We start from the raw sequence: 26657 nt of genomic DNA, 5'->3' as shown, positions 1-26657 counted from the left end.
GAAGCCTAAGGACCCCGGTTCGAGGCTCGGTTCCCCAGGTCCCACGTTAGCCAGATGCACAAGGGGGCGCACGCGTCTGGAGTTCGTTTGCAGAGGCTGGAAGCCCTGGCGCGCCCATTCTCTCTCTCTCCCTCTATCTGTCTTTCTCTCTGTGTCTGTCGCTCTCAAATAAATAAATAAATAAATAATATTTAAAAAAAAAAAAAGAAAGAAAAGAAAAAGGGATGGAACAAACCCCAAACGAGCTGCCGGGGACTGAGGTTACTTGGGTTTTGGATGCTGACCACGTTGGCCTCGGATGGCACCAAGGCCACCAGGGAGGGACGGGGAAAAGCAGTGCCCTGTTGTCCCCCCCGTGCAGGTCTGCAGGGAATTCCAGCGAGGAAACTGTGCCCGGGGAGAGACCGACTGTCGCTTCGCGCACCCGGCCGACAGCACCATGATCGACACGAACGACAACACCGTAACTGTTTGTATGGATTACATAAAGGGGCGTTGCATGAGGGAGAAATGCAAATATTTTCACCCTCCCGCACACTTGCAGGCCAAAATCAAAGCTACGCAGCACCAAGCCAACCAAGCGGCCGTGGCCGCCCAGGCAGCCGCGGCTGCGGCCACTGTCATGGTAAGTCCCCGGGCCCGCCGGCCCCGCCCCGCTCCGCGGCGCTTCAGGGTGCGACCGAGATGCTCCCGGGACAGCGGGGACACCAGGCTGCCATATCCCGCTACTCCGCTGCCTCAGTTCTGTTGTTGTTCCCCGCCCCCCCCCCCTTTTTGTTCTGTTCTCTTCCCTTCTTCACAGTAACTAAATCCCTAAGGTGCAGGGATAGGTCCCCTCTCAGTCCCAGGGCTGTAGTCACCGGGATCTTCCTGAAAACGGGGCTCAGAAAGTGGGCACTGAGCTCATTGGCCCTTCCAGCAGCCGGGGAGGACAGCTCTGGCCCTAAGCCGTGCCCAGCAGCAAGTGACGGAGGCCAGCTCTGACTGTCGCTCTGCCTCTCCCCTTTTCCCCTTTCACGTCCTTCTTTCCCAGCACCGCACTGGAAACGGAATTCTATGCAGACCAGCTAGATGGTGCCAAAGTGAAAACAACCTTGTAACCCAGGCTTGCCTCCCTCAGTCTCCTCATTGTCCCTGCAGACCAGAAGCTACGGCGCTATGGTCACCTGTCAGGACTCCAGAATCTCACAGCCCCCAGTGTCCCTGAGTTGCCAAGTGCATCATCCAGCGAGTGTGTGGGCGCTGCCTGCTAAGACTCCAGAATCTTGGACCCAGCCCCTAGACCTTTGATATCAGAACTTAAGTTGTTAAACATTCTTAGGTAGCTTGGCTGCACATTAACATCTGAGAGAGCTCCTTCTCAATCTGGCTGCGATTTGGAAGAGGGTCTGACACGGGTCCCTCCCTTCCGAGGACGATTTAATCGTCTGGTATGGCTTGAGCCGTGGCATGGCTTACAAAGCTCCCGGGTGACCCCCGTGTGCATCAGAGGTTGAGAACCACGGCAATAGGTCGCAGGAAGTTCTAATTAATTTGAGAACAAGAGGGCACATCGACGTCTGTGTTCATGTAAGATAGGCACATTCATTCACTGAAAACACTTAGAAGGCCTGCCAGGTGCCGGGCACCTGCTGGGTTGAATAAATAAATGAAGTAGGTTGTTTCCCCTCAAGGACTTGGTGTGTGAGAGATGTGATGCTTCTCCCCCAGGCCTCCGCGGTCAGCCCTCCCTTTGGAAGGCTAGGTATGGCTTGCAAGGTGAAAGAGATCTCTTACAACCACATGCTAGCTTAGGGCCCAGCACCTCTCAGACAAACTGACCAAGGTGAAAGGGCCACTGCCATACTCAGAGAGCCATCATCACTCAGTGTCCTTCACATGGGTGCTGAGGAAGGCCTGGGCCTGTTGTAAGCATAGGGGTTAGCCCAGGAAGACAGAGATGGTCCACTGGTCACCTCATATCTATGTTGATCTTGCATCTGAGCTCCAGTTATCTTGAGAAATAGGTCTTTCATCTGTTTCAGAGACTTTCATCTCTCTATTCTTTGCTCTTCTCTCTTATTTCATCACTCATCACACTGAGTTTCTAAGTTGACCTATCTATGGAGACAAACAGACCGACTACATACTCCATACATATGGGCCCGGGAAAATAGAGAAACTCTTCCAATTTTGAGTTCTAGTTAAAAAGAGAGGGGCAAAACTCACTAAAATTGAGAATGAGGAGGAGGGACAGGAGGATGAGAGTATATAATTTATGTGAATGTGAAAGGAATTCTTTGGCAGAGATGGCTTAGCAGTTAAGGCACTTGCCTGCAAAGCCTAAGGACCCATGTTTGACTCTCTAGATCCTACATAAGCCAGATATACATGGTGAAAGGTGATACAAGAGCACAAGGTGGCACATGCCCACTAGGTGGCGCACTCCTGGGGTTTTGCAGTGGCTGGAGGCCCTACTACACCAAGTCTCTCTCTCTCTTTCTCTCTCAAAAAAAAAAAGTTAAAAAAAAGGAATTCTTTCAAAGAGTTTATCTGTCTTTTGTATATTTGTCTAGAATGGAGGGATCCATATTTTCTTACCCACTTAGCAAAGATGTCACACTGTGATATGTTTTTCTTTGTAATTAATTCCACAAGCCAGCTCCAGTTGACCCTGTTTGGTGTGTTGATTACTCAATGATTTGTTGTTGTTGTTTTTAATAAACCACAACTGGTACTTAGCCTATCTTCAAGTCTAGACAGGACTTTGGTATCAAGGCAGTAACCCAACTGAAGTAGCTCAAATGAGTGTGTTGGGCTTTGCTGAATCATGCAGTATCCTCCAGTGAGAGAACGGAAAGACAGGGCTCAGGAAGGTTACAGTCTAGGAACTTTGGCAGCCCCCCCACCTTTCCCACTTCTTTCTGTATATCAAGTCGACTTTCTAAGGCCAGGGACACATTCTTATAGTTGACGAGAGAGAAACCAGGATTTTTTCTCCATCAGTTTTAATTGGTAATTGGGGGTAAAAACTCATTAAATATCACTTTGACCTATCGTCAAAGAGACATAGCTATGACTGGCTTGTTCAGAGTCACAGTGGCCCTCTCTCACCTTGGAGCGTGATAATGGGGTTCTGGGAAGAGGAAAACCCTGGTCCCTGTAACTCCGGTCCTATTAAGATGGAAACATGGTGCAGTGGCCCTAGAACCCTGATCCTTTCCACGCCTTGCTTTAATCAGCTCTAATATGCACAGTCCCTGACGACTTCAGCCATTGAAGGGGCTACGGGCTGAGTTGTGTGTCAAGGGCAGGCAAGCCTAGCTGATGGGGCTAAGATCAGAAACGCCCTTCTACACCCAGTAAGGTCATCCCTCCGCCTCATGATGTGAAGCCACACACGGCTGCGCTCCGCCACGTGCCCTCCTCCACATGTTCCTCATCGAGATGCGTGAAGCTTGTCACAGAGGATGCCAGGAGAGTCCGTTACCATAGTTTCTGGGATTGTTGTTACACAGTGCCCAAATTTGGAGTTCTGAGAAGTCATGGGATCTCATGGCATCTCCAGAGACAGCCCGAAGGGATGGAGTTTCAGAACAAAAGCCAGCATCTTCCTGACAATGACGTGAAAATTACCAAATCTGTCAAGTCTTTTTTTCAGTCTAAATGAGAGCTCATTGGAAACTGGCCTCGGTACAGTTGGATAAAGTTAGGAGCGAGATTTCCCTGCAGAAGAACCATTAATTCCATTTCCTTCTTTAGAAGGGCGGGTGGGAGAGCAGTTAGGAGATATTAACGTTCATCCACCTGCATCCGTAACTGAGTCTGACACATTTCCATAGAGTAGTTGTCATGACTGCCCAGAGATTTCTCCTTTTCTTGATTTATCAGATACTGAGGTAGACTCTAGACAAAAAAAAAAGAAAAAAAAAGGCACTTATTTCCTTTGGAGCCTAATTCTCTCATAATAATACCTCTTAAAACACAAACATTGCTCTAAATGGAACTTTTTCAATGTGAGCATAAGCCAGAAAGGGCCTCTGTTCGGTAGTTCGAACACAAAGGGTGTTTGATCTTCTGGCGCCGCCTCTGTGCACACAAACCAAAATGGGTTAGCAAAGGCGAGAACTAGTTTGTGAAAGGAAACAAGAGGAGCTGCCATCGGCTAGATAAGATCCAATTGTTCCAGAACACATGTGCAGGAACTTTGAATTCCCTGCTTCGTGTCCACATCTTTTCATCCCCGTCAGAGTGGTAGTTTTGATTCTGACTTCCCCCCTGGGGTTTGGTCTTAACCTGTATGGCTGGCCAGGGCCCTCAGTCTGCTTGGCTTGACCTGTAGCAGGAATGTTCACTGACCTAGAAAACAAAGAAAGAAAAAGAAAAAGAAAGAAAGAGAGAAAGGAAAAGAAAAAAGAAAAGAAGGAAGCAAGCAAACTTCACCAAGGGCCATGTCCTGATCCTTCATCCATGTACACAAGCTAGCAGGGTCCCCTGGGGGACAGAGGATGGGATGTTTTGATGAGCCTCATAAGACTGAAGGCTAAGTGTCTGGCACAAAGTTGGGTCGTAATTAGAAAGAATTTCTTAGGCTAGTGGGACTCAAGCAGCCTTCCAACATGCACTGGGCTCCCAGATGGCCAAGGTCAGGTTCAGTGCACGTAAAGCCAGCAATATGTCACCTGAGCTAGACTATCCTCGGAGCTGTGTAAGATAGCTCAGTGGATAAAATGCTTGCCTTTTTGAAAGCATGAGGACCTGAGTCCTAGCCCTAAGCCCACATTTAAAATGTCGGGGCATGAGCTAAAGAGATCACTCGGTGGTTAAACTTGCTTGCTTGCAAAGCCTGATGGCCTGAGTTCCATTCCCCAGTACCCATACAAAGCCATATGCACAAATTGGTGCTTGCATCTGTAATTAGTTTACATTGGCAAGAGGCCCTTCTATGCCCGTACACACACACAGTCTCTCTCTCTCTTTCTCTGTCTCTCCCAAATAAATAAATAATGAAGCGTTGTTTAAAAAGTCAGGAATGTTCTCATAGTCTTTGTGCCAGTGAGTTAGAGACAGGCAGGTATCTGGAGCTTGAGGCTAGCTAATCTCGCATAATTGATGAACTCCAAGCCAGCGAGTCACCTCTCTCAACAAAGGTAGATGGTGTTTCTAAAGATGACCCCTGGGGTGGTCCTCTGATCTCCTGCACATGAGCCCTGTGACACACAAAGGTATAATACAGACCAGAGCATTTGTGTGCCGAGAAGCCTGTTTTATCACATGATCACACGATCATTCGTCCACATAGACTCTTAAAAATGTATTGGCTGCATGTACTGTGTATGTCACACACGTAGAACCTGACTGTGCCCTCCAGAACCTCCGTGGTTACTGAGCAGACACTTGTGTCTAATAAAGGAAATATACTTCATGGTGGGAGAGCAAGATGCTGTTATCACCTGCTCCCTTCAGAGAACTGCTTATTGACATGCTAAGATTACCCTACTTTCTGCAGAAATGAGCTTTCAGCAGACTAAGAAAAAGACAACTAACCTTCTGTAGGACTGTCTGGAAAAAAAAAGAGCATTTTAACATGTCTTATACTACTTGGAGACTTCACTGACAATGCTCCGTTAAGTCAGCAGTTTATTCATAAAAACCAGCCTTTAGAGACTCTTATAACCCGGCATGGTGGTTCACGTCTTTAAACCCAGCACTTAGGAAGCTGAGGTAGGAAGGTGGCTGTGAGTTCAAGATCAGTCTGGGCTAGAGTGAAACCTTGCCTTGAGCACCCACCCTCCCCCCAAAATATCAGTAGACACTCTTAGTATGTCAGAAAAGTCTACCTTAGTCCAATTCTCTTCTAATAAGTTAGAAAAGCCCTCCCCATTACACTTGTTCTCTAAATCTCTAAGGACTAGGAAAGCTAAGAGAGGAAATGAGTCTGGAAAGTTGAGGCAGAAATAACTTTTTAGTTTGGTAATACATGATCAGCATATGGTTGTTAGTTTGGTAATGCAGTTAACAGTCTCAGCGTGGTATAGGAGACCAGGTCATGTAGCCTTCTTGAGTGAGTAGCAATTACTTGGAGCTCATAGAAACAAAAAGAGCTCTGCATTGCCCAGAAATGCGACACTGGGCAAGGGTGAACGGTTTTAAACAAAAATAGCATGGGGGATGTTTCATGATATCAAACTTATATTTAAGAATGTCCGGGAAGGGGCTGGAAAGATGGTTTCTTGGATAAAGTGCTTGTTGCACAAGAAGGAGTTCACATCCCTGGAACCCATGTAAAAGTGTGGCAGGCTTCTGTAACCCCAGTACGCTTAGGGGAAGAAGGAAGGCAGAGACAGGAGACTCACCCAGGAGCTTACAGGCCAGCGAGCCACTGTGAACAGTAACGAGACCTTGACTCAAACAAGGCCGAAGGCAAAACCCCACATGGGAAGTTGTCCCCTTGCCTCCACAGCTCAACACCCCTTACACATGTGAACACACGTACCCCAGAAAGAAAAAAAGTTCAGGAGTTGCTGGGTATGGTGGCTCACACTTAAAATGCCAGTACTCTGGAAGCTAAGGCAGGAGGATCACCATCTCCATGAGTTCAAGGCTAGCCTGGGCTACAGAGAACTTGTCTCAAACAACAACAGCAGCAGCAAAAAATAAAATCACTAGGAGCCTGGTGGTTGTTTTTCACGTTAACAATTTCACTTTGGCAGCACTGAGTTCCCACTGTGTGATGGGCTCTGTCTAAACCTCCTTCTGCTGACCAATCTAGATCTCATCTCTGCCTGGTTCTTCCCACTGTCTTCCCGGTCTCTCTTCCCACCTCCATAGCTCTTACATTACCTCCTGTCCTCCCTTTTAATCCTGACTCATCCAAGGCTAATGAGCAGCCCTGCCTTTGCCAAAGAAAAGATCATTAATTATTGGCACCATCTTGTTTTATTTCAAATGCTATAGTTCTACCTGAGAAATTTAGAATATGAATTTTTCATTACTAGACAAATCTTTGGGATTTACTTATTGTGCTAAACATAGAAAAGAGATATTTCATTTTTTTCTTATTTGCATTCAACCTATTCCTTTGTATGTTTTTTTTTTTATTTTCACAGAATTCCATCATAGAATTTTTCCATCTTTTAGCAACAATTAACCAGGAAGAGGAAGATTTTTCATTGTGGTCTAAATCAATCCATATTTGCTACTACCTAAGTTGTTTAAATGAAATTATCTTCCCAAAAGTATGGTTATAAGCTAAAGATATTGTTTCATTTCTGATTATAAAACAGTTCTTTGCCATTCTAGCTGTGATAAATTGTTCTAGCCAAGTTCCATTTCTCAGTAATTGGTTTGATCACTAATCATAGGTAAAAGTACAAAGAAAAATTACCAAATAGAAATTATTTTAATACCCAAGGATACTAAATACCTTTTCAAAAGGGTATTTTTTTTTCTTAGCATATTCCGGTAAGTTGTTTGAAATAAATTTTAATTTCAAATGTAGTAGAAAACAGGATGGATGATAAGTTAGTCTGTGGAAAGAGGAAAATGGAATAAATATGAGAAAATTTGGAAACTCATTATTTAAATGAACAAATGATTAAGTTTGGGACATTAGTCTTCATAAGACCCTCACACTAGCAGAGTGAAGAAAAGAACTGAGACAACCACCCACATGATTCAGACAAAAATAAAGTTTCAAACCCAAACATTTTTACCTAAACAATCTTGTGTTTGTATATTTTTTGCCTGAATATTTTTTTGTCTCCGTTCACCACTTCATTTTGTTAGGGTAGATCTGAATTTTTTAAAAAAATGATCTTTATGCAAATTTTTACCTTGGGTTATACTTGACTTTGTCACTATTTCATATTTGAACTAACTTATCAGAAGTTCTTCAATCCCATGGCCCTGGAAAAGTTTTGCATTTTTTTTTTTCTGAAGCAATATAAAAAAAATGCTTATGGTGTGTATGCAAGCTGCTATTTTAATTAACTTTCCTGAATTTCAAACATCTATATTTTACTCTCTTATATGCTTTTAACTAAGGTATAGTAGATGCGTTTTTGCTTCAATACTAATTTAAGGTGTAATATTCATTTCTTTAGAGAACATTTTTGTTGTTGTGCATGCGTAGTGTTTTGTACGTTGTATATTGCATTCAGAATATTTTTTTCCTTCTCACCTATCCACAATGCAATGCCGTTCCCATGATGCACCTCTGCTTGCTGTTTACCTGTATGTTAATTCGCTTGAATCCCATTGGCCCACTGCCATCATGTGCTCGCTGCCTGTTATTAAAAGACTCAGTCGACTGCCAAAGCAATGAAGCGACCTCTCGAAGCATCTGTAGACCTGGTACTTTGACCTTTCACCTTCGCTTTGCATGTAGCTTTTGAGAGAACCACCTGAGATTTGTATTACTTGTAAAATATCGGTTGCAACCAATCATGATTATAGTTTAAAATGGAAGAGATCTGATAAGGTGTTTAGTCATCTTGTGTTCCTATGTAACCTGGAATCAATTAATCCTAACAAAATTGTAATACCTTTTCCAAAATAGTGAAAGCAAATTTAAATGACTTGGCTTTGAAAAAAAAAAAAAAGTTCATTATAATTCTTATTCACCTTTCAATTCAAGAAATTGCCATTTAGTTTAAAAAATAGATATTAATAATAACACAAATGCTTCTTTCTCCCCCTTAGAATAGTTTAACCCATTTTAAAAGCCTAAGCCATTTTCCTTTTATTTTTCATTGTTGCTTGATAGTTTTATTGGTTTTTTTTTTTTTTCCTTAGTTGAGATACTACCGTTTTGGGTTACAGAAATCATGCTTCCGCTCTCAATAACAAACTCTCATTCGACATTACTGCTCTTTAAATTAAGGTGCATGACAGAGGCATCTCCTTAGCTGTTTTTTTTTTTTTTTTTTTTTTTTTTTTTTTTTGTTTTTTGTTTTACTTGAAAAAAAAAAAAAAGAATGTTGCAATTGATGATCTCTGTGGACAAGGAGCCTGGGTGAGCTGTAAGTGGGACCTACCATGTCACGTTCTTCGTCCTCAGGCATTCCCTCCCGGTGCTCTTCACCCTTTACCAAAGAGACAAGCACTTGAAAAAAGCAACGGTGCCAGCACGGTCTTCAACCCCAGCGTCTTGCAGTACCAGCAGGCCCTCACCAGTGCCCAGCTGCAGCAGCACACCGCCTTCATCCCCACAGGTACGGAGGGAGCCCTGGCCACCGCCCCGTCCGCGTCCTGTGCCCTTCCTTCCAGTCACGTGCTTTCTCCTCGTTTCTTTCTAAGCTGTTGGGGGGCATCTAGTTCGCACTTAAGGGTGCAACGACAGCCCGAGACACAGTACACCGTTGTCCTCGCTGACTAGATGCTCGGGACCTCGCTTTGACAGCTGAGGACTGTTAAGGTTCTAAAGCCAAATACTGGGTGTGACTTGAGTGATTGTTCACGGGGTGCAGTGACGGCTTCCAGTTCCTTTCATTGCCACAAGCCCTGTGAAATGGTTTTTAAAAGTAAGACCTCCTATGTGAGACCACTGAAATTTGTCCTTAACACTCAATGACCTAAAAGAAAATTAATAATAATAGCAATTCCAGTAAATACTAACCTTTTTTCTTCTACTTCTACCCAGAGCACTAAAATGTCCAAAGCTATCCCGATTAAAGCAATCCTTTACTCTCTGCTCACGTTTATATCCATTTTTTCTCTCTCTCTCACTCTCTCTCTCTCTCTCTCCATCCTTCTCAACCTTCGCCATGTTCACAAATATCTAGAGCCTCTCTGAGCCAATGCCTCGTGATACTTGGGGCTAAGATACTTTAACCTACAACTCCATTAAGAGATCCATCGTATTAATTACAGGATCTCAGAGTTTTTAACGAATTCTTCATGATCTCTTCATCCAGTTGACTTTTACAGATGAGAAAACTGAGGTTCTCCCCCCTCCCAGTGAGAAGTGGCTTTCCAAGGTGGCAGAAATGGGAAACATTGTAGAGCTTGGTGTCCCCATGTCTGGCTTAATTTACACGACATTATACTGATCCTCATGTGGATTCTAGAGTCATCCTTAAAAAAAAAAAAAAGATGAAAATTGATTTTTTAATTGATTTGCTTTTTTAAAAAAATGCTCCAAAAGATTGATGTCAGTGAAGCAAAATAGTATAATTATATTATGCTATATTATATTTATGTTACAATAGTCTCTTAACTGTCCCCCATTTTTCACTGATTGCAGACACATGTATATGCACACACCTGAGTCTACACGCACAAAACACAAAAACATGCCCGGCTCAGCCTGACTGGTTTTCACCTTTTAGACTCTGTTAGAAGCAGAACTGACCTGAAACCTTGGTATAATGATCTTTAAAGCTTTTCAAAGTGAAAATTGTTCATCCAAGGCTGGGAAGATGGCTCAGGGGTTAGAAGTGCTTGCTTGCAAAGCCTGCTCGCTTGGGTTCAATTCCCCAGCCTTCTGCATAAAACCAGACCAGCATTCAGTTGCAGCAGCAAGAAACCCTGGCACCACTACCACACACACACACACACACACACACACAAATGCACTCACACGTGCAAATAAATATTTTTAAAAAGACTCTTCAGCCCATGACAATAAGTTGAAAGTAACAGTTTCAATACGAACAACGTATTGACCCAAATCCAGATGATTGCACTTTCTTATTGATTTACTAAATTCCACAGCATATATCAGGAGTTAGGATAAGATATATATATATATATGATATTCTTTGTATAAAATCTGCATTTTTAAATGCATAGGCCACCTGTAAACCACCATGTTTATGATAATAAAAATGTTAGGTCAGAAAATTTTTAATTTTCTATTTTAGTTCTAGACCTATCTTAAAACGGTCACTTTTACTCTGTTACAACCTTAATTAATGACCATTCCACGATGTTGTAGTTTAGCATCTGTTCTTACAACCCACCTGAAACAACATGATTACCAGGTCAGCTTACTCCCAAAGGTCCCGTGTATCTTGTAGATCCCTTAGCCACTAAATATTTTTAAAGGGAAGAAATTACTTATGGAAGAAACATGCAAAGAAAAGGTGTTTCATAAAAAAAAGAGCAATAATGTCATTACCATCTACTGGGAAGACCTGAGAGCCCTTGTGGAAGACTTGGAAGCCCTCTAACACAAATGGGATACTCCAACCCAATAATGTCGGGTTGGATGGACAGTGAAATAATCCTCTCTATAAGTTTTCACCAGGAAGTCCCTTAATCTTTACAAAGCAAGGATGACTAAAATCCCCTGCATGCTCACAAAATTTGCTACTAGTGAAATACAAATTAATGATGGATATTGGGAATTGGCTGCTGTGGCTGTACACGTTCGCCCTCTGGTGGACTGCTGAGGAATAGCTCAGCTGTATCAGCATCCCTCATACAGTGGGCTTTCGAAGGCTCGGGGTCCAGGGCAGCCCGCTTAATTCTGCGACTTAGAAGTGTCTATGTTTGTTACATGATAACAAACATCATACTAGGTAAACGTGCATCTCTTGTTTTGAAGTGCATCCGAACTTCCAAGAAACTTCACCTTTCTCTTAAATCATGAAAGACAAAAACATTTTATTAAAAGAAGTTAGGATAACCTTTCTCCCACTGAAATCCATAACAGAAATCTCTGTGTTTATGGTTCATATGTATACACACACACGTATATATGTGTATACATACACACATATATATACGTATATATGTGTATACATACACATATATATACATATATATGTGTATACATACACACACATATATTTGTTAATTTCAGTATATCCTTCTTAAAAATATATTTTCAGTTTTACTTCAAAAAATCATTATTATAATCATCATTTATTGATATTCCGTGTATGTTTTTAAACCTCTGCCCATCAAGTGATGGTGTTCAAATTTAATTTTTTGTAACTTAGTAGATTATCAACCTGTTAGTTTTATTTCATTATTTTTTAAAATAATTTTTTGGTTTATTTTATTCATTTGAGAGTGACAGAGAGAGAGAAATAAAGAAAGAGGCAGATAGAGAGAGAGAATGGGCGTGCCAGGGCCTCCAGCCACTGCAAATGAACTCCAGATGCGTGCACCCCCTTGTGCATCTGGCTAACGTGGGTCCTGGGGAATCGAGCCTCGAACCAGGGTCCTTAGGCTTCACAGGCAAGCGCTTAACTGCTAAGCCATCTCTCCAGCCCAACCTGTTACTTTTAAATGGACAGGTTTTTTTTTGCCTTCCCATGCACGTTGGCATGAGCACTCATCATAAATATAAAGAAAATGCACCTTTCATTCTCCTGGAGGTTATCCTTTATGGAAAGGCTCGTTCTTCAGAGTGAAGCTTTTGCAGAATTCTCCCATTGGCACAGTGTGGATGTGGCATTCAGGGGCCCTGTAGGCTGTACAGGCTCCAGTGTAAACTATCACACATGCTATGAGCTGCTTTAAAGCCATGCTGGATAATTTCTGCTGTGGTTGAGGCTCAAGTACTTTTTGCAGTGGGTGGGATTTTTCCTTTTTCAATAGGGATTATTTTAACCAAGCAGTTCCGCTTTTTCTTTGCAACGTTAGGAAAATGGCAAAGCCACACACGGTGACAAGAATAGCAGGATAATAATTTTTGGCATTTCTCTGACAGGTTTATTCTGAGTCACTGGGAGTGTCCTTACAGACATTATCATTATTCTTCAAGATGCTGTCAATCTGATAGCATCAGGCCCAAGCCCTGGGCACTTTGAGGATGGAAAAGCTGAGGCCGCATCCACACTACACAGTGGCAGATAAAATTCATGGAAGTGTCCAGATTTTTCTGGCTTGTGGATACTTCTGTTTATTTATTATTAAATATTAGTGCAAGCAGTAGACATTTGAGAAGACTTCATTCACAGCATTTCTTCCCCTAGCAAGATACCCCAGCTTGTTCAGAACTAGTAAAACCCCCTCTCCCCCCCGCTCCACAGAATCTTTCCCTCCTTTACTTCACTGCATCAGAAGCGAGCATATGAAAAGATCAAGTCCAAACACTGCCCGGTGATACAAAACTATAACCGTTACATCAAGTTTCCACACAACTTCTGAGAGGTTTGTCCAGGTGGAAAGTATGTCTGCTTAAAACCAAAAGATAGTCCAATCGATTCGGCAAACCCAGGCCACAGAGTATGTTCTGAGTTCCAGAGATGACAGTGAGAATTCAGAGCTCAGATCTAGGTAAAAATCCAGATAGAAAACACAGCATATAGAATTTGTGGGTTTACTGAGGTTTAGCTCTTTGAGGATGAAGGAGGCCCGTTCTGTCTTCAGCAGATGTCACAGGTGAGGGTACCAAGGCATATGGAGATGGAAGACGTTCCAAAGCAGGAGAAATTGGCTAAAGATTTTGAAAGAGAAACAAGATTTTACCATTGAGAAATAAGATAGGCGTTTCCTGTTGCATCCCAGGCAAGGGTTGGTAGAGAAGATCTAGCAACTAGAACGTGGTCTGTTGCAGCAGTAGTGTGAATGTCCCCAGGGCCTGTGGTGAGAGCGGAGGGAAGGAGTGGAGTAAAAGGCAGAGACAGGACTCCGGAGCAGAGCAGACTAGAACTTGGCATTAAGAGAGCCCCCCATACGAAGCTACGTGGGTTCCCTGTTCACATCACTCTTAGGTCAGTAGAGAGAGGCCCAGTGAAGTAACTTGTACCAATAAGGGTCATTCCCTTGGTGACATTCACAGGCCTGACCTGAGAACACGGTCCACAGTGGAATGCAAGAAGGGGGTATGTCTTAGGGGTGACCTCAAATCTGGGCCATTGCTGAATTACAAATGAAATCTTTCATAACTTTCAGCAACAAATCTCCTCCAAGTGCGCCTATGCCTGAGGTTTGAGAACATTCACCTCACACAAGGACTACCTCTGTGTATCCTGCCCTCCTAAGCCTTCCTGGGTTTATGGAAGAATGAGGGAGGTGCATGGTAAACAAACTCCCGGGTAAATAATATTATTAAAATATTAGGTCTCACCGGGCGTGGTGGTGCATGCCTTTAATCCCAGCACTCGGGAGGCAGAGGTAGGAGGATCACCGTGAGTTCAAGGCCACCCTGTGACTACAGAGTGAGTTCCAGGTCAGCCTGGGGGAGAGAGAGAGAGAGAGAGAGAGAATGAGGTCTGGGGAGATGGGAGATGGCTCAGAAGGTAAGAACAGTTGCTGCATGAAGACCTGAGTCCAATCCCCAGCATCCGTATAAAAAGTGAAAAGCCAAGAATGGTCCCACATTCCCGGGCCTGTGACCTCAGCCCTGGGGGAGGTGGGAAGAGACACAAGGATCATGTTCACTGGTCAGCCAGTCTAACCCAAATTAATTAATTAAATAAATAAATCAGATATAAAATAAGGAGCTCCAGGTTCAACAGGGGACTAAATGTCTCAAAGAAATAAGGTAGAAGAGCCATAGAAGATCCCTGACATCTTCCTCTGGACTTCACACATGTGTGCACAGGACATGTACATACCATTCACATGCTATACACACACACACACACACACACACACACACACACACACGCACTGCAGACAAAGGAAAGTACTAGAAATGAGGGAAAGGCAAAGAGCTTGATGAGGATAAGATGGAAGGCTGACTTAGATGGCACGGGGACAGGCAAAGGAAGACTTGAACAGTTTTCTGAAGAAGTCGTGTGTACCTGGGGAGGGGATAGCTAAAGATTATTCTAGACAGAGGACAGCTGTGGGAAGCTCAGAAATAGATTTAAAGTGCCGTGCATTCAGCCAAAATCAGTGGCAGGCTCATCTCGATGGATCCTGGGGAACAGAGGTATAGGACAGGGGTCCTCCGGACCTTTATCCTCAGGGCGATCCTTCCGGCCAGGGAGACGAGTCTGACTCAACGTGGAGAGTGGACTAAGCAGGATGCAGAAAAGCCAGGGAAAGTGTTGCCACGCAGCTAGGACCAGCAATCACGGTCAGTGAGACTTGACACGTGGCACAAATAGTGGGCAAGCAGATAGGTGCGCCCCAAAGGCGGCATTACTTTGGCTTGTGGTGAGTTAGACGTGGGTCTGTTTACTGAGGAGAAGTAGGCTCAGACATGACTTTCAGTTCAGGCTGGAGCTCTACACGGGCTGGTGATGTCGGCCAGGTACTTCCTGGTGTGCAGAAGGATGTGGTGCCGGGAAGAACAGTTTACCGTGTTACATCGGAGACCCTTGTGGGACCCAGCAAAGCAGTCAAGTGAAGGGAAGGGATTTGGCTAGACACAAAAATACAGAGGCTGTCAGCTTACTAACAGCTTTGAGATATCCCAACTTACTCAGGATGCCCACAAAGATGTCCCAAGTGAAAGAAAAAGACCCAGGCTTAAACTGGGAAAACTCCAACATACACTGAGATTTCAGGGAAGGACAGAAATCCTGTGTGTGTGTGTGTGTGTGTGTGTGTGCATGCGCGTGTGCATGCGCGTGTGTGCATATGGGAAGGGGTGCAAAAATCTGAGGAAAGAAAGTAGCTTTTAGATAGATAATCACTAAGAAATATTGTATGGATCTGGAACAGTCAATGAAAGTACAAGAAATTTACACCAATTACAGTGAAAAGGAAAACCAAACCAGAGAAAGTTTCCAGAAGTTAATTGTGGAAATTAGAAAGATAGAGTTAGAGACCGAGATGGTGTCATGGAAGGAGGAGGGAGGGTGTGTGTGTGTGTGTGTGTGTGTGTGTGTGTGTGTGTATGGAACTTGGATGCATGTTGAAGATCCCAGTAGAAGCCCAGTGAAATGGCCTTTGTTTTCTGTCTCAGGCAAGAAGACTCTCGGGTGAAGTCCTTAGCCAAGTAAACAAAGATCTATAGTTTTCACATTCTGCATCTAATATCTCAGAAGGTGGTTCTGAAACAAACGGATACACCTACATTCACTAAAAACTACCCCCTGACACAGAAACATCAGTTATTAAGTTCATGCATTGCCTTGGCTTTCATCCTGAGAAGTGGAACGGATGATTCCTCCAAGCTCCCGGAACAGCTGGTCCATCCCCTCCCAACCTGCATTATTATTCATGGTCAGAGTCCTGTGATTCGTGTCCATTCATAAGGCCACCACAGATAAGGCATCTCTTCCCAAGGAAGGCCTCAAGTCCCCTTCCCTTCTTCTACCCACCCATTTAGATACAACTTGAGATGTCCTTATAAGTCAAACGTCATCTTGAAGTGATCATGATAAAAATCTCTAGCCTAGGTCCTAAATCAGCCCCATTTATGCACAATTTTGCCCCTATGGATTTAGATTTCACCACTAGGAACTGCTGCTTTATCACAGTAAGTCTCACAGCAGAAAGTAGGTCCCAGACATGCGTGGCAGATTGCTTCCAGAAGCCTCAGTGTATGTTACTAGCATTCAAGTAGTAACCTAAAATCTCCCTGCCTGCCCGGAAAGCTTTTGATTTAGAGGACATGAAATCTTAATTACTGTTACTCTTTTTATACAGTGGTTCACACAAAATATTTCACAATCCAATAGACTAATGCAGTAAGATGAGTGCATTCTACAGGATGTAAAATATGACCTGGATTTAGAATACAGTTCTATTTATAGCCCTTTTCCCTTGACTCACACTATGCATGACCTTGGAGGAGTTACGATGCCTCAGATTTTTCATCTGTAAAATACCTGCTCTCCACCTTGGAGAATTAACTTGGTAATGTCTGTAAAATGCACTAAGGTCTTAGAAGGACTACACTGTGGCATGATCACCTGTCTTCCTTACTGAAATCATGTCAATGTATATGAGTAAAGAACGCAAAGAGGAATCTTAAGAGTGAGCTTGAAATATTATTGGCTTAAAATAAGTCAAATGTATTTGTGTCTCTACTGACCATGTGAACGGCCCTAAGAAACTGTGTCAACTAACCCTACTGATTTCTGGTTGTGCTTCGATCTCACTTTGAATGTTAACTCTAAACCGCTAACCTGTTTCTTTCCTTTTATTCACGTTTTCCACCCACCATTGCATGGCATCAGGGTCAGTTTTGTGCATGACTCCCGCTACCAGTATTGGTAGGTTTCAACCTTTTTTTTTAATTTGTCTTTTATATAATGTACAATGCCTTCACTTGTTTGAAATTTATATGAGATGATAAAAATGTTGTAGGCTTATTTGGCTTTAGAGTGAACATGTAAGGTATACTTGTGTATTTAAGAAAATGACAGCTTTAATGTGACCTCTTGTCCTAGAACAATCCCTACGAAGACAGAAAACCACAGTACAAGTCACTTTTTAATGATTTGTGTTTTGTTTCTCTTTGAAAGTTACTTTTTTTTTTTTTTTTTTTTCCTGGTTGAGCATAAGACAAACCAGAGAGGCAGGCTAATTTCATGAGTGTTTGAAAGTTTCATAGTGGTGTGCTGTACCTCCTCTCTGCTCTGTGTTAGTTATCAGAGTTTCCCAGAATTATTTGTTTTTGGAAAAAAATTACACATGGATGTATTTTGAAATCAAATGTCTGAACTGCCTTGCTTAATGATCTTTTTAAAAAAAAATGTTTACTTATTTGTGATGATTTGTTTTTTTGTTTTGTTTTTGTTTTTGGTAGCTCCACATTCCCTTACATGTGAAATTTTAATATACATTGCTCTCCTCACACATTCATTGCCTGTCCAAAGTCTGTCTTTAGGACATATGGATTCGTCTCACTCAAGAGTCCAGAAAAATACATGCTGGCAAAAATGATCCAGCTACTTTGGAGTAGCTGTGTTTGACTTTTAACATCGAGACCATTTCTTTTGCCTTATTATTTATGGATGAAAAGAAAACACAGTCTATTGCGATTCTAATTTATGTAAATGACCTCAAGTTTAAAAAACAAAATCAACTCAAAGTAACCACAGCTAATTTCAAAAGAACATTCCAAAGGAGGCCTGCATATTGAGCCTTGACACTTTACATTTCATGATCATTCTACACGTATTTACGGTATATTCTTACTTCATTGAATAGTACCTATCCTATTTTTAGAAACAGTCATTAATGCATTCACTATTCACTCAGAACTGGGAATGGATCTATTGTTAGAAGAAAAAAAAAAGAATGTTTATAACTAAATACATCAACCAAAGTAATCTACTTTGGCCTTTCTGGGAATCACTGATTGTGTTTTAAAACTTCCTTTAATTGTACTTGTAATAAGCTATTTTCCCTTTTTTATTTCTCTCCCATGCTTTCTTGCTTTGCACTTGTGATTGCATGCCATCTGCTGGTTTAACCCATGATGGCTTGCTGCTCTGATATTCACCATGCCAAAATACCACTTCTATTACCATAATGCTACACCCTCCTGTTCATTGCTCCCATGGTTCCCCTCCTGAAAGTACCCATGATGCACAGCGCTACGTCCGCCACTGTCTCTGCAGCAACAACTCCTGCAACAAGTGTCCCCTTCGCAGCAACAGCCACAGCCAATCAGGTTTGCTCCTTTTAAAGCCTTCTTTCACAAATCCCAAACTCTAAATGAGTGCTGATATTAAAAAAAAAAAAAAAAATTCTCGGCGAGAATTTTTTTTTCATGTTTATCCATCAAATTTTTTTTTAATTAGTTTTATAGCAAGCATTTATGGCCAGGTTGCACTTATTTAGAGTTAACATTTACTGCCAATAATGATGTAGCTGTTTTGTGTTGCCCTGTTTGTTTTCGTACCTAATAATTGTGTAATTAACCTGACAGGCTTAAGTTTCTTTTAGTTCCAGCGTTTACTCAGGCTGTGGTTTGTGAAATGACCACAGGAAGGTTGTAGAACCATACCTTTGGGTGTTCCAAAACCGGTTCTGTTTTGATTTCGTCCATTCTGTGCTGGAGTGGGGGGAACAAGTCTCCTTTTAGGAAAATGCGTCCTCCCCACCCCCCCTGCACCCTGTTTGCTAAAGATCATAGTTGAGGTCTGAATAATTCTCATCCATGCTGAGCTTGGCGATAGGCAAGGGTGCCCTTACTCTAGCCTCACTGCCAGTCTGTTGAGAACCAAGCCGTCCGAGAGCCCCAGCATCCCAGCCCTGGGCTCACAGTGCTTGGATATCAGCAATTCGGAGAGTTACCGACCTTCTTTAATGCATGTGCCTGTGGACTGTGGGCGTGACTGTCACCAGTGAGGGCCAGTTGACTGTTTTCCTACTGTGTGGTCACAAGAGTGCTGTTAGATGACCAAATGTACATGCTCACCTAGATCTGGAAAGAGCAATCGGGTACATTAGACCTTCCCTTCATAGATGAACCCTTTTGCATTTTTTGTTTAGTGTTGTGCCGAGGCAAACAGAAACTCCATCTTCTCCCCTTCCTCAGGTCTTCACAACGATAGGCAAGACCAGCCTGGCCCCTGGGGAACCTTGGTTCGGTTCCCATGCCTCTACCAAAACGGGCAAACAAATAAGTTTTTGAAGTAGGGGAGACTGGGTTTGGTCTTTGTCGCTGTTGCTTTTTCTTTTCTTTGTTTTTTGTTTTTTTTGTTTTTTTGGTTTTTTGTTTTGTTTTTTTTTTTTAAGCAGAGGCTAGGAGAGGAGTGTCTGTCCTTCAGTGTTGGGTTAAAGGCCCCTCTTCTCACTTGCTCACTCACTCATCCTCATAGAATAGTTGGATGCTTAACATTTAAGTCCTCCTGCAGCCAGGCTTAGGTGTTTATCGATCCAACTCAGGTTGCCAAATCCCTTCATAGGAAAACCACAATTAAAGTACCGTACTATGGGGTAAACTACCCTTGATGACATGTTTGGTGTTTCTGATGCTTAGAGATCTCTTCTAAGAAAGATAAATTACAGGATAAATTTCTTCACATATTATAAAAAGTTGACTATGAGGTGTATTTTTTTTCGTTTTTTTTTTGTTTTTGTCCTTATACTTAGGATTGTTTGACAGTATTTGAAGAAAAGCTTAGTTTGCATATGTGGAGACATGGGTTATCCAGAAACTAAATTCTATCATTTTAAAAGCAGGGTGTGATTAAAAAAAAAAAATGAACAAACAAGTTTAACTGATTCGGTCAAAAGCAGTGTAACTAAAAGGCAGGCAGGCAGGTGACTAGCTTGGAGAATCCGAGATCCTTGTTTGATGTAGTAATTGCTACTGGAGTATGGCGCATAAATGATGAAGAGAAAGTGTCCAGAAACTCACAAGAGGGCTGGAGAGATGGCTTAGCGGTTAAGGCACTTGCTTGCAAAGCTAAAGGACCCAGGTTCGATTCTCCAGGACCCACGTAAGCCAGATGCACAGAAACTCACAAGAAAAGCCCAGTTGCAACTTAAAACCCACAGGAAATCATTGCAAACACGAATGTTCAGATAGGATATTCTTCATGTATTTTAGTATTTTACATGTTTCAAAGAACAAAGTGTCCACCATGGGACTTCAAACTTCTTTTAGCATCTAAGAATAGGAAACTCGGAGATTGAGCTAATGACTGAAGTGACAGGTGATCGTCCAGAGTTCATGGGAATCAGGTGATGGGAATTGTGAATCATCAAAACCCCTTGGATCTCAGCTTCCTCGTTTGTGGAAGGAGGAACAGAGCTAGACAGCCTGAGGTTTGTGACTGTGTGTGAGGCCCAAGGCAAAAGGTCATGAAAGTCCACAGAGAGAGCGGCGTTCTCCGCATGCTCAGCGCTGCTCTCTTGTGCTTCCCAGAGCCACCCGTGTGCATCAGCCACAAAGTGCAGTTGGTTTGGGGCTTATTTGAATGATTCAGATTGTCAGGTCAAATATACCAACTCTCGTAGGTGCTTGTAATTAACCACAAATGATTCAAAGGAGAATGGAGCTAAGCCAAAGCTACAAAGTGTGCCACGTGCAAAAACTGTGCATCCTACCCTCAGGCTGACCCTCCAGTAAAAGCTGTCATTGACCATAGCACTAGTAGTTTGGAATTAAAGAAAGAATCTAAGTACGTTTGGGAAATATGGGGGAAAAATGCTTGCATAACTCTGGGAATTCATATGCAAACAAAAATATAACAAGCAAACTTACTGAGCAATTTCCTGTTCCAATCAAGGTCTTTGAGTCTTGGCATATAAGATTATTGTTGCATACCATTAATGTAGCAGGTATGACTAAATGCTTTCTCGTGTTAAATAAACTCTCTCTCCTACTCCGTCATATTATATGAAAGTATATATATGTGTGAATATAGATACTCCTACCCTTAATTTTACAAGATGGCTATCATGTTTATCCTTCCCATTTTGTGGATAGGAAAAACTGGAAGCTTACCTGTTATCCAGGTTGTCAATGGACTTGCTGGAGTTTAAACCCAGGCAGTTGGATAGCAGAAGCTTTGCTCAGATGTACCTACCGTATTAAAGTGCCTCTCCCTGTAACTGGAAATACAAAAAAGTCTTCCACAAATATAATTATTCATCAGCTGAGGCTCACAGCAACAAATTCTGTTGCCATGGGAGAAGAGAAATTCACTCAAACTGAGGAGGCTCCCACATTGGGGGGCGGGTTACGAACTCAATATGTGGATACCTATGAGTTAGTTATATATTGAAGCCATACAGTAGACCTTGCTGATTCTAGATGATAGTATAGTCAGTTAAAATTATCAGTAATTTCTAAAGCAGAAATCAGAGCACATAGCCATGAGTCTTAAAGTAAGTGCATGGGCACCTTCCCCTGTAGACTGGACTCCTAGCTTTTGCTAATCTCAAAATGTCTTGATAAAATCATAAAAGAAAATGAAAGTAATGTGAATTAATCCATGTCAGCTCACTAACAGAGGACGGGAATGTAAAATGTGGACACCCGTATCTGAAATGAATTAAAAGCATACATTTTTTATTATGACCATTAACACTGATGTTAGCATCAGCTCTTCAAATCCAAGATTAATAATGAGTAATAAGATACCTTATGACAATAAGACACCAAAATGAATAATAAGATACCTGAACAGACCAGTGCACTCATTGAGACGTATTCATAGTATCCGTGATCTGATCAATGTAGGCCTGAGCCTTAAGTACTTCTGTTTCTAGGCACAGCATGAAGACTTGCTCAGTACAGCAGCCTTGAGCCTTTGAAGCCCCCGTTGATGCAGTAGAGGCAGGAATTGACTTAGGACGTCATCTTGACGGCTGCCTCCTAACAATATGAGTCAAGTATTATTTTGAAGGGGACGTGAAGCGTTTTCAGCGAGGCAGTGCTACTGACTACCGAAGGGAGCACGGGATTATCATCCTGCAGAAGTCCCGGAGTGCTTTTTCAGTCTGGCAGTGTTGTGATGGAGGGCCCATCATCCAGCCAGCGAAGTCAGGCTTTCACCTCAGTGGCCCAAGGACAAGCGAGCCCATCCCTTTTAGGTCAATTCCTGGCACACTGTAGTCTGTTTTTGCCAAAGCTTGTAGTTGGAGACCACGCCTGTTTCGAAAAGGCTACGCGCCAGATTCGGCTATGTGCTTAACAAAGTTTGGAATTCCCTAAGACACGGACGCTGAAAGCGGTATGCAGTCTCTTGAGGCGCAGCTTTGGGTTTAATTCAACCGGGGGCTGGACCAGGTTCACTGCACAGGATGGAGCCGACTCAGTCATCATTTATGCTCACTTTTACAGGGATGCTGATGGTGGAAATGGTCCTCAGGTTCATTCTTTTGGAAACAGATAAGGGATAGTGGAGTTACACTACTAAAGCCAGGCCCTTAGAAATGAGCTTGACTCTTTCTATAAAGCTGTAAAAGAAATTGAAAAGCATGGTACCTATGTACCCTATGCCTGCCTCCTTAAACCTGATGGGAATTAATCATTTAAAACATGAACTCTTTGCCCAACTGTGGCTCTTGGTGTGGCAGCTGTGCGTAGATGCACCTTAGCGGCTGTGAAAGTCCGTGAACGAGACCAGCCCCTGAGGGAAGCTGGGCAGCAGCTGAGACACAACATGGGAACTTCAGGAGGTGAAAGAATTTGGGGATTGAGCAGGAAAAGGCAGAAACTATTCTTAAATTCTACGGGCAAAAGCGTAGAGAAGAACCCTTCAGCAACAACGAGCCCTTACAGCGGTCAGGCAGAAAAAGTGAGCAGAGCTGACGAGAGGACTCAACTCACAAGACCACCCCGATAATGGGGGCGCCGGGCACAACTGCCCCCAGTGAAAATTTGGCATGATCCTTCTGGTGCACCTCAGTTCACTGGGCCAACACCAAGGTGACAGCTTGTCCAGGAGCATGGACTGTGACCTAGAGTGAGATGCGGAATCAGTGTCTTCCAGCACAGGACTCGTTTCAACATGAGGGCAAGCCCTGTCGACGTCAACATTGTCTCAGATTTCTTTCCTCAAGGGTCCATGTCACACATTCCTGCACCTAGCAGCACACTACAGGAGGAAACAGGACCATGTCCGATGAAGATGGTGAGAGTTGGTCCTGGGGCCAGTCCCAAGGAGAGTTAGCTGGTTGAGCCACAGATGTAACAGCAGTGATCATCTTTTCACTCCCCCACAAGTTCACCCTGCATCATTCCCTTCCTGAACTCCCCCAGAACAGAGAAAGAGCACAGGATGGGAATTGGCCCACCAGCCCTGTTGAAGCTCTTCACTGTGGAAGACATCAGGAAACAGTTAAGGCAAACAAGGTGTTGCAGTCAGGTTCATATTGTTGGTAGAAATCACCCAACCAAGAGCAGCTTGTGGGGGCCGATGGCATGAGCAGAGGGTGGACATCACCCCCTGGCCCACATAAGGTGGACAACAGGAACAGAAGAATGTGCCGAACACTGGCATGGGGAAACTGGCTGTAACACCCATAAGCCCACCCCCAACAATACACCGCCTCCAGGAGATGTTAATTCCCAAATCCCCATCAGCTGGGAACCTAGCATTCAGAACCCCTAAGCTTATGGGGGACACCTGAATCAAACCACTATACTGGGTTAAATTCAAGACATAACAGGGAAAATGAGACTTTGTGGACTATCCCAACTGGAATGCCATGTTTTCTGGATGCATCCCTTTACACCATCGTTGGGTGGAGGGTATGTTTTGAGAGATCAGATGCTGGTACACGGAACTGAGTTGACTGCAGATGAAGGTTTCCACTGCCTTTCTCCTGCCTGAAGAACCAATTCAATAACAAGTTTTGTGGGTTTTTTTAACATTAAAAAAAAAAGAGCCTGAAGGTAGACGTCTTAGTAGCTGGGCTGTGCTAGTTTGAATGTGTGTCCTCCATAGACTCAGGTTTTGTTTTTTTTTAATGTAGATTAAGCTTCCTACTTAAGTCTCCAGCAGCCTGCTAGAAGAGGTGTATGCCACTGGGCAGGGGGAAGGGAGGCAGTGGATTTTTAGTCCAACCCTCTGAAGATGTGTGGAGAGCCCGTTGGAGCTCCGGCTGCCCGTGCCGCTGGTTTTCCTCTCTGCCATGGATGCATGATGAAGTGAGCGGCTGCCTTCTTCCTCCTTGAGGAAGCTTAGCTTGGAATCCGCAAGCCTTAAACAAACCCTTTCCTCCCATAAGTTGTTTCTGGTCAGGGGTTTGACCCGGCAACAAGAAGGCAACTGCACACTTGTTTTTGTTTTTTGGGGGCTTTTTTTTTTTGCGTATTATGAGAAACTTTTATCTAATAAAGCCAAATGCAGATTAAAATTCCTATAACCTAAATGATCATAGAACTCAACTGTAATTGCTTTTATGTTTTCATTTCAAAACTACATTCTATAATTATTTCCAAATAAATATATTTTGAATTGTAGCTCCATTGCTTAATTGACGGTTTTCGTGCATTTATGTATTTTTGGTCATAATGCCGTCCCATTACCTTCTTTGGACCCCCCTCCCTTATCCTCCTTACCCTGAATCCCTTCTTCCTTCCAGCTAGGGCCACTTCTATTTTGATGTTTCTTGAGTCCCTACTTCCCTCCCTTCCTTCCTGCCTTCCTCCATCATCCGTGATGAAATGTTCATGGGCCCAATATTAGACATAGGTTTTTTGCATGTAATGGCAGTACCTGTGAGGTTATAATTGCAATGGCCACTTCATGTCCAGTAGACCACGTTTCAAAGCTTTCTCCTCCCCATCCTCTACCTCTTAACAGTCTTTCCTTGACCACTTCCACAGTGTCCCCTGAGCCTTGCAGGGTGCAATAGAGATGTCCAGTTGGTGCTTAGCACTCAATAGTCATTGGGTCTTCCTGGTTAGTCACTCCCATCCCAGAAAGTTCCCCTGGACAAAGGTGAGAGCAACACTAATCTCTAGGCATAAACATAAAGAGTTAGAGTTAGTTGATAGTTATAACATATCCATTGAGCCAAACAACTGTAGAAGCCTCTCGTATAGGGCCTGTGACCTTCCCAACCATAGGCTTTTGACTAGGTTTTCAGTACCAGGCATGATTCTATGCTGTGGAGCAGGCCTCACATCTTATCAGAGAGAAGTTGGTTACCCCCACAATTTAAGTCATGTCCCTAATTGCACCAGTAGGCACATCTTGCCTGACCAGTTGGTTGTGTAGCTTGCATGGTCCATTGCTAGTTGCAACCATGGACGACTTTCCTCCCCCAGCAGCCTGCACAGCATTTTCTACCACTTTGTCAGCTAAGGGTAGAGTTGCCCAAAACCAAAGATGCTGTGAAAAAGCCAGATGGAAACATACATAATGGTTACCTAACTTAAAGATACAATCAAAAAAAAAGAGAGAGTAGGCAGAAGTGCCCTGTAGGGATGGATAATGCTGTATCCAGAAGCCATAGATTGTTACAGGAAAAAATCCTGGTGTCAGGGGTGGGATACCTCCAAGGAGTTAGTCAGGGGGCCTCTGAGACCCCCAACACAATGCAGGCTTTTGGTGGCTGACCAGAACTAGATGATAAGACCCTGTTGTTGAAGATAGCACATGCATCGGTTGCAAGACAGTGAGAGAGCAAGCTGTGCTGAGCTGCTAACTGTCTTTCTACTACTGCTTCCCTATCATAGAGACTCTTTAGTTCCTTCAGTAACATCCCTCCTGAGTCTTCCCTGAGCCCCTGCCTCCAGCCTCTGTCCTCTGGACTCTATAAGGACTTTGCATATCCCCTTAAGCCATCCTTGTTAGACTTGTAGAAAGACAAGTCCATGCAAATCTGCAATAATGGGGACATGCAAAGTTTAGCCAGAGAAGAGCCAACCATGTGATTGGTCAGAACATCCGCGGGGAGGAGGAGCTCTAGGGTACACCTGACTCTTAATTGGGCAAGATCTTCATACCAAGCAAAAGCATTCAGACCCTGTCTGGCCACTGCAGAGTTTTCTGTTTCTTTTTTTTTTTTAATTTTTTTTTGTTCATTAATATTTATTTATTTATTTGAGAGTGACAGAAAGAGAAAGAGGCAGATAGAGAGAGTGAGAGAATGGGTGCGCCAGGGCTTCCAGCCACTGCAAATGAACTCCAGACGTGTGCAGCTAACGTGGGTCCTGGGGAATCGAGCCTCGAACCGGGGTCCTTAGGCTTCGCAGGCAAGCGCTTAACCGCTAAGCCATCTCTCCAGCCCCACTGCAGAGTTTTCAAGCAGCATAGTTTTGGAAACAGAAGCTAGAAAGGTGGAGCAGATGGATTCCAGGCAGGAGAGCCTGCAGAGACAGTCAGGAGGTTTTTTAATAAGAGCCTACACTGGGACAGTAGCAGCTGACAAATGGCCTGCTTTGTCTTACCTTTGCTTAT

General features: G+C 43.3%; 1 protein-coding gene across 6 annotated transcripts in view; it reads left to right on the top strand.

Moving 5' to 3' along the window:
- The window catches only part of Mbnl2 (muscleblind like splicing regulator 2), a 193507-nt gene that overhangs the window by 140398 nt on the left and 26452 nt on the right, over positions 1–26657 (top strand). Inside the window, exons 5-9 of one of the 6 annotated variants that reach the window (XM_045146354.1) lie at positions 362–625; positions 8281–8334; positions 9041–9194; positions 17016–17051; positions 18363–18457. In XM_045146354.1, coding sequence (XP_045002289.1) covers positions 362–625; positions 8281–8334; positions 9041–9194; positions 17016–17051; positions 18363–18457 — 603 coding nt within the window. The remainder of the gene's footprint in view (positions 1–361; positions 626–8280; positions 8335–9040; positions 9195–17015; positions 17052–18362; positions 18458–26657) is intronic. The other 5 variants (XM_045146356.1, XM_004651058.3, XM_004651061.2 and 2 more) reach the window with 5 other exon arrangements.

This window comes from Jaculus jaculus, chromosome 3 (assembly GCF_020740685.1).
Source record: "Jaculus jaculus isolate mJacJac1 chromosome 3, mJacJac1.mat.Y.cur, whole genome shotgun sequence".
NCBI classification, from domain to species: Eukaryota; Metazoa; Chordata; class Mammalia; order Rodentia; family Dipodidae; genus Jaculus; species Jaculus jaculus.
Note: the sequence above shows the minus strand (reverse complement) of the source record. Positions and strands in the feature narration are given on the sequence as shown.